General features: G+C 44.1%; 1 protein-coding gene across 1 annotated transcript in view; it reads left to right on the forward strand.

Moving 5' to 3' along the window:
* The window catches only part of LOC130473537 (divergent protein kinase domain 1A), a 141,833-nt gene that overhangs the window by 73,521 nt on the left and 52,774 nt on the right, over positions 1 to 15,538 (forward strand). The window contains exons 4-7 of the mRNA XM_056845080.1: positions 4,615 to 4,804; positions 7,329 to 7,553; positions 13,998 to 14,072; positions 15,178 to 15,303. Of these exons, the coding sequence (XP_056701058.1) occupies positions 4,615 to 4,804; positions 7,329 to 7,553; positions 13,998 to 14,072; positions 15,178 to 15,303 (616 nt within the window). The remainder of the gene's footprint in view (positions 1 to 4,614; positions 4,805 to 7,328; positions 7,554 to 13,997; positions 14,073 to 15,177; positions 15,304 to 15,538) is intronic.

Raw genomic sequence — 15,538 nt, forward strand, 5'->3', positions numbered from 1 at the left:
TTAAAACATTGTTGCTATTATGCTGCATGTCTGATGCCCCTTCACCTTTTCTATTTAATACGTATTTGAAAATAATCCCTGAGTTTGCCTGTGTAATTGAAGAATTGTTTAATTTAACAAGAGGCTGCCTAAAAAACTGGATTAGTTAATGTATGAGATTTAAGATTATTTTAAATACCAACATACAGAGGAAGTGCAACATGGAGCAACTCCTACTGTGAGGTCAACCCAGGAGCCTTAATTCCAGCTTCCCCAGAGTAATCTTATACTTCTCAGTTAAGAGCCTGTCTTATCATACAGGTGACTTTGTGCTGTTCTCTACCATTTGGAAATTTAGCAGTCCCTCTAGATTAACAGCAACGTTTAAGCAAACAACTATTACACATCTGTTAGCCTTACTGTAATACTATAATGTTTAATTTATTGATGGTACATCAGTGTTTATATTGCATTTTTTCCACATTTAAAGTATTTTTTAACAGTTGATTTCCATGAATGAAGACAGAGGAAGCTTAGCATATCTGCATCTTTAGTCAATTTATTTAGAGTGTAGTTCTAGTTGAATGCATTGAAAAAAGATTGATTCTGAATACAAACGTATCAAGCAATCCAGGTATGTCTGCAAGTAATGTTTACGAGCTTCCTGAGGTCTTTGATGTTCCTGTACCATGCACAATTATCTCGTAGATTCCCATAACATGCTTTTGACATCTGCTTCCCTGTAGGGGTTATAATTCTGTCTTTGTGAAATTGCTAGCACTTGCAACTTTGCCATTGTAAGGCCTATACTAACCTGAAGCTTCCAATAAAGTTCCTTGTTTCTGCATGACCGTCTGAGCAAGTGATTTTATGGAGTTTGCACAGGGAGGTTGGGAACCCTCACAAACGGTTGGATTGATGGAGTTTTTTATTGATATTGAAGGGTATAATTAGCAGGAGTGAGGATGCTTAACTCTGCCTATACTTGCTGATTCATCCCCATTCTTGGAGCCCAGCTGGGAAAAAATATAGTGTATATGTGTGAGACAAGAGTCACTGGAAAAGACAATCATGCTAGGAAAAGGCAGCAGGAAAAGAGGAAGACCCAACAAGAGATGGACTGACTCTATAAAGGAAGCCACAGCTCTCAGTTTGCAAGACCTGAGCAAGACTGTTAAAGATAGGACGTTTTGGAGGACATTGATTCATAGGGTCGCCATGAGTCGGAAGTGACATGATAGCACTTATGTGTGTGTATATTAAAGCACACTTGAAAGGGGGTATTTGCAGGTGATCCAAGAGTTCACCTATCAGTTGTCTCTGGTTACTTCTATGAGAAGACTTCTTTCACTCCCTGATTTGGTACAGAAAATAGATATCTTCAACTATTTATTTATAGTCCACCTTTCTCACAGGGACTCAAGCTGGATTACACAGTGAGTCAGTACAGTCAACAAAATAGGACATTCAGTAAATATCCCTTATTCTTCTTAATGACCTTTAGCTCCTCATGTACTAATTAATTAAATTTGTTATTTTTCGGTTATTTGAAGTTTCCCTTTTAAAAGTAAGATGCCATTCTAATTCCAGTAATTTACTTATTTGTTTATCAAAACATTTATAGCCCACCTTTTTCGCACTGAGGAGGAGGGCATCTTCAATGTGGGTGTTTTCCTTTGCTTGCTTCGGGAGGCAGGAACCAAACTTCCACTTCCTGTCTCTTGAGGGAAAACATCCCCTTCTTCCTCAGTTTGTTTCCTGCCTCGCTACTGGAGAGCAGCCTTTTTTTGCAGCTCTCTGCCTTTTGCTATTAGGAAACCTATTCTTGTCTGTTTCTAGTCTAATCTACATTTTACTATCTCAAATCTAAGTTCTGTTATACTATTCTGTTATATTTCTAAGTCTAACTCTACTTAGTTTTTAGCGGGGGGAAACTATTCCCGCCAAAACAAAATGGCCACACTAGAGCCTCCACCAGGCCATGGGGAGGGAATCCCTTCACAGTCCCATGGGCAGGAAGGCAGCTGCTGGCTTACTAAGGTGGCATTAAAAGCCCAACCAGGAAACAATCGGAGCACAGTGCTTTTCCCTCTTCTTCTGGGGATGAAGAAGCAGAGAGGGAAGAGGACAAGTTCTCCTCAGTTGAAAACAAGCAGACTAGACTTTTTAACGCAGAGGACTTTCAACCCCTCCTAGCTACAATGCTCGCAGCCCTCGATCTGACTGACGATGCAGAATCTCTCTCTGCAGAGAAGCAGAAAGGGTCAAAAGAATTCTTTCACATGCATGACATCCCCTCAAGGGTTGTACCAGTCCCAGATTACTTTCTAAGTCTGCTAAAGACCGAATGGGAAAAGCCTATGGGCAGTAGACAGTTTCCACCAATCATGAAGAAGTTCTATAATCTGACTAGCAACACCACAGACATATTGAAAATCCCACTAGTGGAAACCCCAATAATTGTGTTGCATTCATCTGATCTAGTTACTGAGGAAGGTCTAATTATGATCAAACACCCAGTGGATAGAAAGGCAGACCTGGTCTGTAAAAAGTCTCACAAAGCCTTGGCCTTAGCTATAAGTGAGTCCATCACCTCGGCCCTGGTTTCAAGAGCAGCTATGGTATGGACAAAAAAACTCTGTCAGCTTATACCCAAGGAAAATAGGAACACCTTAGAAGGCGTATCTCGGTTTTTAAAGGCAGTCTCCTTCCTGGCAGACTCCACTTTAGATACCATGTCCTTTGCAGCTAGGGCCATGGCTACTGGCTCCATGGCCAGAAGGGCCTTGTGGCTACGCCCTTGGCAGGCAGAGCCTATGTCCAAGTCAGTGCTCATGGGCTACCCCTATCAGGAAAGAAAACTCTTCGGTGAAAAATTAGAGAGTATCCTAGTAGAGACCAAGGACAAAAAGAAGTCCTTACCTAAGAATCCATGCAAGGATCAGAAAGGGTTTTCAACCCAGGCGCCCTTTCGTTCCTTTCACACATTACCTCATTACAGTCCAGACCAAAAAAGGAATCAGTGGAGTTCCAACCGTGGTTCCTTTCGTAGGGAAGGGCGATTCTCCAAATCACCCCACTTCTCCAATTTCCAATCTGAATGAGGGGATAAAAATCCCTGTCAATCAAAACAGTGATGCCCTTCCTCAGCCTGTGGGGGGCAGGCTCAGTGTATTCCAGGATCAGTGAATATCCTTCCACCCAGATCCATGGGTACTACAAATAATTACACTGGGTTACCAAATAGAATTTGCCAGGACTCCGCCAGATTGTAAGGTCTTTAGTCCACACTCTGGGAGCAGCGAAAAGCAGCTGAGAACATCTGCAGCAATCCAACACTTATTGGACATCAAAGACATCGAGAGGTGAAACCATCGAAACGCTCATCGGGAATCTATTCAATATTCTTATAGTGCCAAAAAGAGACAGGAATTGGCGTGCCATTCTCAATTTAAAATACCTGAACAAGCACATACGCCAAAAGCGATTCAGAATGGAGACCCTGAAATCAATCACGGAGGCGCTGCGACCAGGAGACTTTCTTACCTCCATCGATCTGACGGAGGCCTACCTCCATATTCCAATTGATCCACTACACTGCAGGTTCTTGTGTTTCCTCCACCAAGACCAATATTTCCAGTTCCAGGCGCTCCCCTTCAGATTGGCATCCATGCCACGGATTTTCATGAAAGTTCTAATAACATTAGTAGCGCTAGCCCACAAAAAGGGCATACGGATCCATCCGTATTTAGACGACATACTGATCTGTGCCCCGTCAAAACACCAGAGCCTATCCCACACAGAATTTGTCTTAAAGATGCTATCAGACCACAGATTCTTTGTGAATCACAAAAAGAGTAAATTCCAACCTTCCCGACACCTGGGAGTTCATATCAATACAATCTCAAACTCTCTCATATTACTAGAGGACAAGGGTACACAAGAAGTGCTCTATCGCCAAGAGAATGATACGCCTCAAAGCAGCTGAGGATAGCAACTGATGGCTTCCTGAAGACCATAGTTGGTACTCAGGGACATATGGAAGAAGACGGTTCTTCAGATATGTGGGATCCAGGTCATGAAAGGCTTTAGAGGTCATAACTGGTACCTTGAATTGAACTAAGGAACAGACTGCCAGCCAATGCAGCTGTTTCAAAATGGAAAGCAAATGTTCCCAGTGGCTAGCCCTTGACAATAGTTGGGCTGCCACATTCTGAACCAGTTGTCATTTCCAGGTTATCTTCAGGAGCAGCCCATGTAGAGCATGTTGCAGTAATCCATCTGTGATGTTACAGAAGCATGGATCAGCATGGCTAGATCGGCTGAGTCTAGGTAATGAGATTGGCTGAATTTAGGTTGGCAGATCAGATGTAGCTGATAGAACATGCTACTGGCCACCAAGCCAACCTGCTTTTTCAAAGAACAAGGCAGGGTCCATGAGCATCCCCACCCCAAGTTCTTAACCTGCTTAATTAAACATTATAAATTTAATTTCTTCTGTTGATGTTGAGGAGTGATCAATAAGGTCAGATCAATAGGTGTTTCTTTGGTTGGTGGTACTGTTTTGCAATGGAGAAGTTGGACTACCATGCATTTCAGTAGGGACCATAGACTCACTGTTTGTATTTACTGCAGATTGCTAGAGACCGACTGCAAATCACTGCGATCAGTAAATGGGTCAAGAAGAAACAGCGGCTCCTCACTTGTATCTAGTTCATCAGCTTCTAGCAACCTCAGCCATCTTGAAGAAGACTCCTGGATCCTCTGGGGGCGAATTGTAAATGAGTGGGAAGATGTACGCAAAAAGAAAGAGAAACAAGTTAAGGTTTGTATTGATCAAACCTTCTTTTTATTTTTTTCAGTTTGCTTTGGATATATTGCCCTCTCTATAATGCCAGATGTGGAAAGATGTCTAATGTAGTCTATTACTTAAAACATAATAGTGGGTGAACATAACTGTAGAGATCTAGACATCCATATGTATGAGGCAAATATTATCTTGGCAGAATGCAATCAGTCTTTATCTTAGCAATTAATGTAATACCTTTGGGGACTCTGTTATTTAGAATGTATTCGGATTAGAGCTTTTTGTTCTCTCAGTTTTTTGGAAACAGAATCTTCAAAGCAATTTTGTATTAGTATGTACTGTTCTGAGAGAAGGGGCTATGAACCAATTCATCCAGGGCCTTCATGGCACTAGAAATAAGTGAAGTGCATTGACATGACAGCCTTGCAGCCCTTGAGTTCTCTATGTTTTCAAGTGAATGTAATTTCTGCCTTATAGCATGGGGGTACTTTTGCTTTGGTTGATTTTATTTACAATTTCCTGCTGTTCAATCCACGTTGGGGACTCAAGGCAATTCATGTTAAAACCACAAATAAATGATAGAAACTGCAAACATAAAACATTTAAAAATGTAGTATAGAGAAAACTACAATAGGAAGCAAGAAAGCAGATTGGAAATGCAGTAGAGAATCGGCAGCAAAGGATTTAAAAATTAACGGAGCCAACCCAAACCCTCTGTGACACGTTGGCTCCAGCCCTGCGCCAGTGGCACTCCTAGACGTGGTTGGGGCCCAGGCCAAAGGAGCTTCCTCAGCCCACTCTCAGTGAGTCGGAGCTATCGTCTCCCCCAGAAGATGTCAGGGTCTTGCCTGTAACAGCAACAGCTAGCAGGACCCGTGGCTACTCCTCCCAGGCTTCAGCTCCTTTTGGCCTTACATATGGGGCCAGCTCCCAAAGCCCCTCCTTAGTCCCGCCCCTGGCTCTGCCCCCTCAGAGGCTATGAAAAGCCCTTCCGGGGAAGTTTGCAGCCTTCCCCCAATAAGCAGCAGGAGGCTGTCTCAGCCTGGCCGTACCCCGCCCTTGCGTGCCCGTCGATCAGCTGTTTGGCGGCGGGCAGGGCTCCTAGCAGCAGCAGCGGGCCTGCTGCATTCTTGGCTGGCTGCCTTGCTTCCCTTCTGGCTGGCACACCTGCTTCCCCTGAACTAAAAGGAGAGGCCGTGGCTCAGTGGTAGAGCATCTGCTTGGCATGCAGAAGGTCCCAGGTTCAATCCCCGGCATCTCCAGTTAAAGCAACTAGGCAAGTAGGTGATGCGAAACACCTCTGCCTGAGACCCTGGAGAGCCGCTGTCAGTCTGAGTAGACAATACTGACTTTGATGGACCAAGGGTCTGATTCAGTATGAGGCAGCTTCATGTGTTCGAGCTTCATCGGTCGGGACTTTGGAGCGTTGGGAGAGAGTGGCTGCCTGTGGAGGAGGCCTGTTGCGACCTTGGGTGAGTCTGGGGGAGTTGGGAGGGCCCAGGACGCTGTGAGTGGGAGGCATCTCAGGACACCCCTGTTCAATGAAAGATTTTGGCCAGCAGTTTTAAAATCTGGAAGACCTTCCTAGCATTTCATGCTGAATGTGCTGTCACTAAGAAAGTCCTGAATGTTTCTGTCTACAAAATCACCTCTAATGGTAATGGAAATTATTTGGGGACCTGAGCAAATCAGAGGACTTATGGAGGGAAGAATAATTCTACATGGCAAAGTTCCCAGGTTCATCCTTCAATATCACCAGATGAAAGTATCCCTTGGATGACATATCTTCTCTTCACCCATTTCAGTCTGGCTGCAGGCCTGGATTTGGGAGGGTTTCAGTGATTTTTGTGATATTGGTTTGGCCAGCATTTAATTTATTTATAAACTGTCTTTTAAATATTTTTCTGTAAGCCCCTATGGACCCCTTTATGGCGGGTAAGTAAGGTAGAAGGTATAGGGAATAAACTCAAGACCCTGGGAATAGACGATAGTATCAGGCTAGCTGGACCATTGGTTTGACTTGGTATAAGTCAGCATCAGTTGTTCATATGAAGTGTGGCCCTGAAAAAAGATGTGCTGTTTCCTTTGCCCACAGTGCTGCTCTGTATTTTAGAGAACATTACATAGCTTCATGAAATCAAATATTGTAGAACAGACCTGTACACGCAAAGTGTCTCTTGGTCACTGAGCTTCAACATCCTTCCTCCACTTTAGAGCTAGGCAGTGATGGTGTTCTTGAAGCTGACTGATGAGGAATAGAGGAACCAGAGGGGCTGTGGCAGTTTGAGTACGTAATGAGCTTTCAGAAGTTGGATGGGAAAGCAAATTAATGCAACAAATATGGGTTGCTTCCTCATGGAGCCCTTCCAATGCGTTCCCTCTCCCTGGCCTGCAGCTGTTCTTTTGGGGGCTTCTGCAGGACATCATGCAGTTGTCCACCTGTGAGAAAGGCAGCCTATAAATAACAGAAATAAAAATAAATAAATAATAGAAGTACTCTGATACTGAAAAATACTCATCAGCTTCTTTCTTCATGCTTTAGGAACTTGTTCGAAAAGGGATACCCCATCACTTCCGAGCAATAGTTTGGCAGCTTTTATGTACAGCTCAAAATATGCCAATTAAGGATCAATATTCAGAACTCTTGAAAATGACCTCACCTTGTGAAAAACTTATAAGAAGGGACATTGCTAGAACATATCCTGAACATGATTTTTTTAAAGAAAAGGACAGTCTTGGACAGGAGGTTTTATTTAATGTAATGAAGGTAAGTCCCATACCTCTTCATTCAAAACTAATATTAAATTCTTACGTTGTTTTGCATTCAGCTGTCATAAAGTGCAGTCATGTTGAAAGGCAGTTACCTTTCGTTGCTTGGGCTGGTAAATCAAGCAACAATATACTACTAGCCCCTCTTCTTGTTTCTAGGGCATATGGCCACTGTTGGGGCAGAATGCTGAACTAGATGGTCCTTTGCCAGATGCCCATTCAGACAGCTCTTGTTCTTGTGTTTCAAAATATGCAAAATTATAAATACAATGGCTTGTTTGACTTGTTTACAGTGTAGTAATAGTTTATGGAAGGCAAGTTACCTTCATTTGAAATATTGTAGTATGTGAGGATTGCTTTGGCAGGTCTACCATCTTGGATACTTTTGATTGCTTTCTTAATTTACAGGAGTGTTCTGTGAGCCCTGAGTTCACAAATCTTAGTCTCAGTGATCTGCCATCTGTATGTTATGTCTTAAAACATTGAGGATTGCAGGTGTTGCTGCATCTGAGATCTGTGAGCTTCTGACTTGCATTTCTATGGTTTATAGAAGGAACTTCCACTAGTGAAGTATTAGAATATAATGTGTGAACAGGCCCTTGGAATTACTTGTTTTCAATGGCATTGCAGTTTTTAGTAGAGCTATGAGATCAAGGGAACAATTAGCCTATTGTTTAAAGTTGGGCCATCTGTTGTAGACATCTAAGACTGCCAAGATAGTGAGCTCATGTAAATTGTCAATTGACTTTACTCCATGAAAATGCACTCAAACATTCCCTGTTGGTTGCAGCTTCCTTTCAGTAAAAGCATCATAGCAAGATGGATTCTCTGTGTATTAAAATTAGATGCATTTATATGAGCTGGCAAGAACACAAATCAAATGTGCAGCTGGGTGGTATGCATGGGTTGTAGAGGCACACTGATGGCAACAAAGGTAGAAATGTCAAAATCTAGTGCTGGTGCCAAAGTATCTGTTGCATAATAATTTAGCCAATCATATTACTAGAGCCGTAATGATGGGGAGCTTTGTATAACTGTAGCAGTAGAAAAGACCAAGAGTCTAGTAGCACCTTAAAGACTAACAAAATTTCTGGCAGGGTATGAGTGGCGTTAAGAAGGCGGCTAAGGGGAGACATGATAGAGGTCTATAAAATTACGCATGATTTAGAGAGAGTGGACAGGGAGAAGTTTTTCTCCCTCTCCCATAATACTAGAACATGAGGTCATCTGTTGAAGCTGGAGGGTGAGAGATTCAAAGCAGATAAAAGGAAGTATTTTTTCACACAACACATAGTTAAATTATGGAACTCCCTGCCCCAGGATGTGGTGATGGCTGCCAACTTGGAAGGCTTTAAGAGGGGAATGGACATATTCATGGAGGAAAGGGGTATTCATGGCTATTAGTTAAAATGGATACTAGTCACGCTGCATACCTATTCTCTCTAGGATCAGAGGAGCATGCTGAACATATTAGGTGCTTTGGAACAAAGGCAGGATGGTGCTGCTGCAGTCATCTCGTTTGTGGCTTCCTAGAGGCACCTGGTTGGCCACTGTGTGAACAGACTGCTGGACTTGATGGGCCTTGGTCTGATCCAGCAGGGCCTTTCTTATGTTCTTATGAGCTTTCGTGAGTCACAGCTCACTTCTTCTAGCTGTATCTGAAGAAGTAAGCTGTGACTCACAAAAGCTCATACCCTGCCAGAAATTTTGTTAGTCTTTAAGGTGCTACTGGACTCTTGCTCTTTTCTAATATTACTAGAGAGTCCTGCCCACAAGTAATGCACTGGTTCAAATTTGATTTTATATATTTGGGAAGGAGGAATAACAGAGCTAAGGAAATAAATTAAGCTTAAGTGGTCTTGTCTTGAAATACAAGAGTACCTTCCATTTAGGCAGGGCCACCAAGAACCGGATAAGATGTATTTGCAGCAGTCAATGATAGGTAGGTATTGATAGTTATTTACTATGGTAAATTTGTGTCTCTGCAATTTAATGGAATATGGTCAGGGTATTGTCTATTCTTCTTTTATATCCTTTTTACGTATTCTGGTATATCTTCTGTATAATTATAAAATAAAAAATATTCATCTTCAGTTTCGTGTAGCATCTCGTTTGTGGCTTGCGCCTGCACACAGGCCTGCCGCTGGAAAAGACTTTTAGCTCCTAGCCACAAGGGGGCACCATAACCCTGTAAGCTAGTCAGATGTTTCCCACCCAAACATCACATGCTCCAGGGAGGTGCCCCCTTTCCCTCAGTTCCTTTTCTGCCACTGCCAAGATCGAACACTTCTTCTAGCTGTTTTCTTCTTCTGACTTTTGTGAGTGTGTGGGCAGTTCTTCTTGCCTAATCTCCCCGATTATGTGTACTCTGCTCAATTGGATTTGCTCTTACAATGTCCCCCAAACCATTATTTTAAAAGTGTTCTGGTTGTGGAACTAAGATGCCACACTCCAACGAGCATGAGGAGTGTATTTTGTGCCTGGGCAAAGCCCACCATGTATCGGCGTACAAGGTGTTCCAGAAGTTCACCAATAAGGCCAGAGGAGACAGGGAGGCCAGACTAAGGGCCGATCTTTGGAAAAGAGCTCTTTTGGCCGCACTCCCTCAGACTGGCTCCAATACCCTTAACTTACCATCCACTTCGAAGTTGGTTCCATCCTCAGTTCTCCCTGTGGTTCTGATGGATTCGACTGGGGCCCGATCAGTTCCGATCGAACCCAAGTCCACCCGACCAGCTCCTCCAGCGATGGAGCAAGCATCGGTGTCTGCTAAGGCGACTTCTTCGCATGAGTGCAATTCCTCGGACAAGAAGCGCTCCAGTTCGGAGCCCTCGTCCAAGAAGCGAAAGCAGAAGCTCAAGCACTTGGAACCTTCTGGGGCCAGGCCTGAGAAGTTGGTTCCACCTACCGGTTCTGAGACACCTCCCACTCCTCCCAAAACACTGTCCATCAGTTCCGCCTCCCCAGTTCCATCGTTCTCCAACATCGACCTTGAGCCCCAACTGTTGGGTCAGTTCAGTCTAGAGCCTTCGTTTGACATGCAGGACTTCCCTTCCTGACAATAGCCACCCTGACAATAGCAGGAAGTAGCCTGCTTTGACCACAACTTCATCAAAGAGACTTGAGAATCTCTACTGCATCAAGCAGGAGTCTGCTGAATTCCTCTCTGTTCACCCACCACTCTCATGTATAGTGGCCACAAAATGCAATCCCATCAGAGATTTGGCCAACATTCAACCCCTGGGGACAGGGAGAGCCATCACCTTAGACACCTTGGGAAGGAAGGCCTACACCTCTGCATCCCTCAATTACAGAATTGCTAACTACCAGGTCATCATGACGGGCTACCAGCTGCATTTATGGGAGAAGCTTAACCCCTCCTGGACCCTTTCACAGAGGATTCCAGAGCCCAGATTCAACAGATTCAAGCTGAGGCTCTTAGAGTATCAAAGCATGAGATCGCAGCTGGCAAGCATGCCACCGAGACATCTGCCAGAGGCCTAGCCACTGCTGTTACCATCTGATGCCACTCGTGGTTACGTAACACCGGCCGTTCTGTAGACCTCCATGCTGAGGTCGAAGACCTTCCATTTGAAGGTTCGACTCTATTTTCTGCTAACACCACCGAATTTCTTACCAACATCAAGAAGGACAAACAGACCGCTAAGTCTTTAGGCATCACTCCAGTACAGCAGCAACAGCCCAGAGACAGATTCAACCAGCACAGCTTTGCCACCCCATTCTTTTGAAATCAACGTCCGTTTCGTCCTCAGTATCCTCCCCGCCAGCTGAGCTATCAGCCCAACTAACAGTCATTCAAGGAGGCCAAGCCTCCTAATAGGCCTAGGTCAAACCCTAACCCTATGCCCCCTAAGGAGCTTTAGCAGCAAGGCCAACATTTCTGACTATCTCAACCTGCACCCTCTGAGCCTATCCCCTTTTTCGATAGGTTAACTCAGTATTTTTCCAAGTGGTCTAAGATTTTCTCGGATTCATGGGTCCTTAAGGTTATCAAGTTTGGTTACCGCCTTGAGTTTAAGAGTGTCCCCCAATGTTCCCCCCATGGTTCTGCCAGAGGTAATCCCTTCCCTGAGCTCACCTTAAAGCTCAGTGAATTGTTGTTGACGGGTGCAGTCCAACAAGTTGCTTATGGTTCCCCTAGTTGGGGGGTTTTCTCTAGAGTATTTGTAGTAGATAAGAAACATGGTGGGCGCAGGCCCATCCTCGATTTGAGAAATTTGAATAAATATTTGTTCATTCCAAAGTTCAGAATGATTTCTTTACCTTCTATAATTGAACTTCTTGTCCCAGGTACCTGGATGGCTGTGCTTGACCTCAAGGACGCCTATTTTCACATCTCTGTTCATCAAACACATATCTACGTTTCAGACAAGGCCCTAACATTTACCAGTACACTGTGTTGCCCTTTGGTCTGGCCACAGCCCCTAGAATTTTCACTAAGTGTATGGCTGTAGTCATGGCACACTTATGCGCCTTAGGTTGTACTATTTTTCCTTATTTGAATGACTTTTGGCACAGTCCTTTCGGCACAGTCTAGAGACCTCCTTTTATCACAAGTTAATTTGGTCGTCTCTACTTGTCTTAGGCTGGGTTTGGTCATTAATTGGGACAAATCTAAGCTTTTTCCTTCTCAACATGTCCAATTTGTAGGTGCTGTTTTGGATTCTATAGCTGGTAGGGCTTTCTTATCTCCTGAGAGAATCCGGACGTTGAAGGATTCTATGGATACTATCCAACACGATCACCATCGATCGGTTTGGTTCATTCAGGGGGTTCTGGGCCTAATGGCCTCGACCACTGCTGTGGTCCCACATGCACATCTCAATATGAGACAGTTGCAATTATGGTTTGTTGCTAAGTACAACCCTTGCTGCCACTCTCCGTATTTCCATTTTTCTATACCCAGGCAAGTGGCCAGATCCCTTTCTTGGTGGTCAGTCGATTCTAACCTAGACTGTGGTATACCTTTCGGTTATTGGTCCCCTCATCATACCCTCATCACTGATGCTTCACTCTTAGGATGGGCGGTTCACTGCCTTGGCCATTCTATTCAGGTGTTTGAGAGCTGAATTCACCTCTTCCTCACATTAACATTCTCGAGCTACGTGCAATCCGATTCGCCCTTCTCACTTTTGCAGATATTCTATAGGGTTCCTGAATTTTGATTCAGATGGACAACACATCTGCCATGTACTATTTGAACAAGCAGGGCAGCACAGGCTCCAGGGCACTGTGCCAGGAGGCTCTGGCCTTATGGCAGGTTGTGGTAGACCACAAGATGTCACTTCAAGCCGTACACATTGCTGGAGTTCAGAACACTCTCGCAGATCAACTCAGCCATACCTTCCAGACCAACCATGAGTGGTCCATATGAGAAGAGTTCTTGGCCCCTCTATTTTTGGAATGGGGGACCCCTCAAGTGGATCTTTTCGCCACTTTCAAAAACAGCAAGGCCCCCCAGTTTTGTTCCCTAGCCGGTTGCGACCCACGCTCCCTAGGGGATGCATTGTTCCAGTGAGGTTGTCACCCACCTCCTTTATGCAATGTGCTAGTTATAATCCCAATGTGGGGCTGCAGGAAACCGAAGATGAAAATAAGTTGCACTTACCTGTAACTGTTGTTCATTGAGGTCATCATGCAGACACACATTCCCTCCCTTCCCTGCTGTTGGCTCCTTACCATGTTTTCCTTCTAGGTTTGGGCTGACGGCTGCATCCAGGAACTGAGAGAAAGGGGTTCCTCCCCGGAGCACGTGACGTTTGGCGGGAAACATCTGATTAGCTCCAAGGTTTATGGTGCCCCCTTGTGGCTAAGAACTAAAAGTCTTTTCCGGCAGCAGGCATGTGCACAGGCGCAGTCCTAATGTGTGTCTGCACGAAGACCTCGATGAACAACAGTTACAGGTATGTGCAACTTAGTTTTTAAAAGCATTTGTGGCCTGCTAAGGTGTGTACAACGGTGAAGCACTGCTTTATATCTTAATCCTTTAGCCAGCTTGTTAATTTCTCAAAGTTGTTATTTCTGGTCCCAAGGCTGAGCTTGGGCCACCTTCAGTCTGTATTTCAGCCATTATCCTTTAAATTTTCATAAACTTAATTTGATACAGTGCTGTATATACTCTATCAAAAAAATCTGTGTCTAGAAAAGCTATTCTGTGACTTGTATAAATTAAGGCAAAGTGCTTACTGTGTATAATTCTGCCTTTGTTAGTCATGAGACATGCAGGGACGCTGCTCTGCATCCAGTCACATAAGTTCATTAAGCTTTGTTATGCTCTTTGAGCATATTTTCATAGCAATAAGTGGAATGTTGTGATTTTCAGGATACATAACACTCTGGATATAGGAAGTGACCCCACTTCCTTTTCTGTTTATGAAAAGAGTTCTGCTTTTCAGTGTCTTACGAGTTTTGTATCTTGTAGGCGTATTCTTTAGTGGATCGTGAGGTTGGCTACTGTCAAGGAAGTGCTTTTATTGTTGGATTGCTGCTTATGCAGGTAGGTAAACTTATGCAGATAGCTAACACTTTTCTTTACATATTATTCTTAAAGCTCTGCTTCATTAAAGAGAGCAGAGGAACCATGAGTAGGGAATTTTTTGGTAATAGCATAATTGATCTTTATATTATTGTGCAATTCTCACAGAAGTTTAGAACCTTCTGAGATGGCTTTTTAAATCCTACCAAGTAGTCATAGCTAGCCCAGGGTAGGTTTCCTAATCAGGATATTTGGCTTCTAGGAAGGCTTGTGAAGTAGCACTTATATCTAATACTGAACCAGGCCCTAGAGTGCGAATTAAAAAATCCACAGGAACAGATACTGTGATTCCCCCCCCCCCTACAAATCCTAGATTGGCAGAAAATCTTAAAAGTCATTGGGGAGGTTAACCCCGCTTCCCCGACAAAAAACCAAAGCAATATATGTAGATTTAAGATACCATAAGATTAAGTTCCGAGATCTTTTTCTCCCTGCTTCACCCTTGCCATCCCAGGAGCCAATGCATCTCTTGGTAACCCCCTTCCATCATCACTAACAGTGGCAACAGGTCTGGCGGGCCTCCTTGCCTTGCTGCTGGGCCCGCTGCAGCTTCTTCTCCCCCCCCCCCCATTGCCACTGTTATCCCCACAGCCACCACAACCCCTGCCCCCAACCATTGCTGACAATGCCCGCGGGCCCAGCACAAGTCCTGGCCTTCTGCAGGTTCTCTCCCCATCACTGTTGCTGATATCACAGTGGCTCCCATCTAACCCCCACCATTGCTGACTAAGCTGATAGGCACAGCACGGCTCCCAGCTACGCAGCCAGGCCCGCCGCAGTTCCCCCACTTTGCCGTGGGGCCACCACAGCTCCCGAGCACCAGCCCATCACTGCCGCAGATGCTTAGAGGAAGTATGTGCATTTTCTGCACATGCAGACAACACTTCTATTTGGGGGGGGGTTAAACCCCCCAATGTATTTTTTAAAAGATTTCAGAGTCCCCCAGGTTTGTAGGAAAATCTATTTAGTGTTACTGTGACCCGACCCACAGATTTAGATATCCGCAGATGGGGGCCATAGTTCACTACTAATATAGGAGTTCTAACTGTTCTTTCCTTCAAAATAGATGCCAGAGGAGGAAGCGTTTTGTGTGTTTGTTAAATTGATGCAAGATTATCGACTTAGAGAACTCTTCAAACCTAGTATGGCGGAGCTGGGCCTTTGTATGTATCAGTTTGAATGCATGATACAGGTATATTTGCAATCAGTTATCTCTTATGCATTGAATAGTTTATAATTTCTTCCTTTTTTGTTTTTTAAAGTTGCAGAAAGTTCCCCCTGTTCTTCCATGTAGACCTTTATCTTGCTAGGTACAAAGATTCACTGCTTTAAAATATTTCACAGAATTATCTTCCTGAAAGTCTTATAAAAAAACCCACCCACTTTACAAATTCATTTTTTATTAGCATTCTTAACTGTTTTATTGT

Source organism: Euleptes europaea, chromosome 2, assembly GCF_029931775.1.
Source record: "Euleptes europaea isolate rEulEur1 chromosome 2, rEulEur1.hap1, whole genome shotgun sequence".
Lineage (NCBI taxonomy): Eukaryota > Metazoa > Chordata > Lepidosauria > Squamata > Sphaerodactylidae > Euleptes > Euleptes europaea.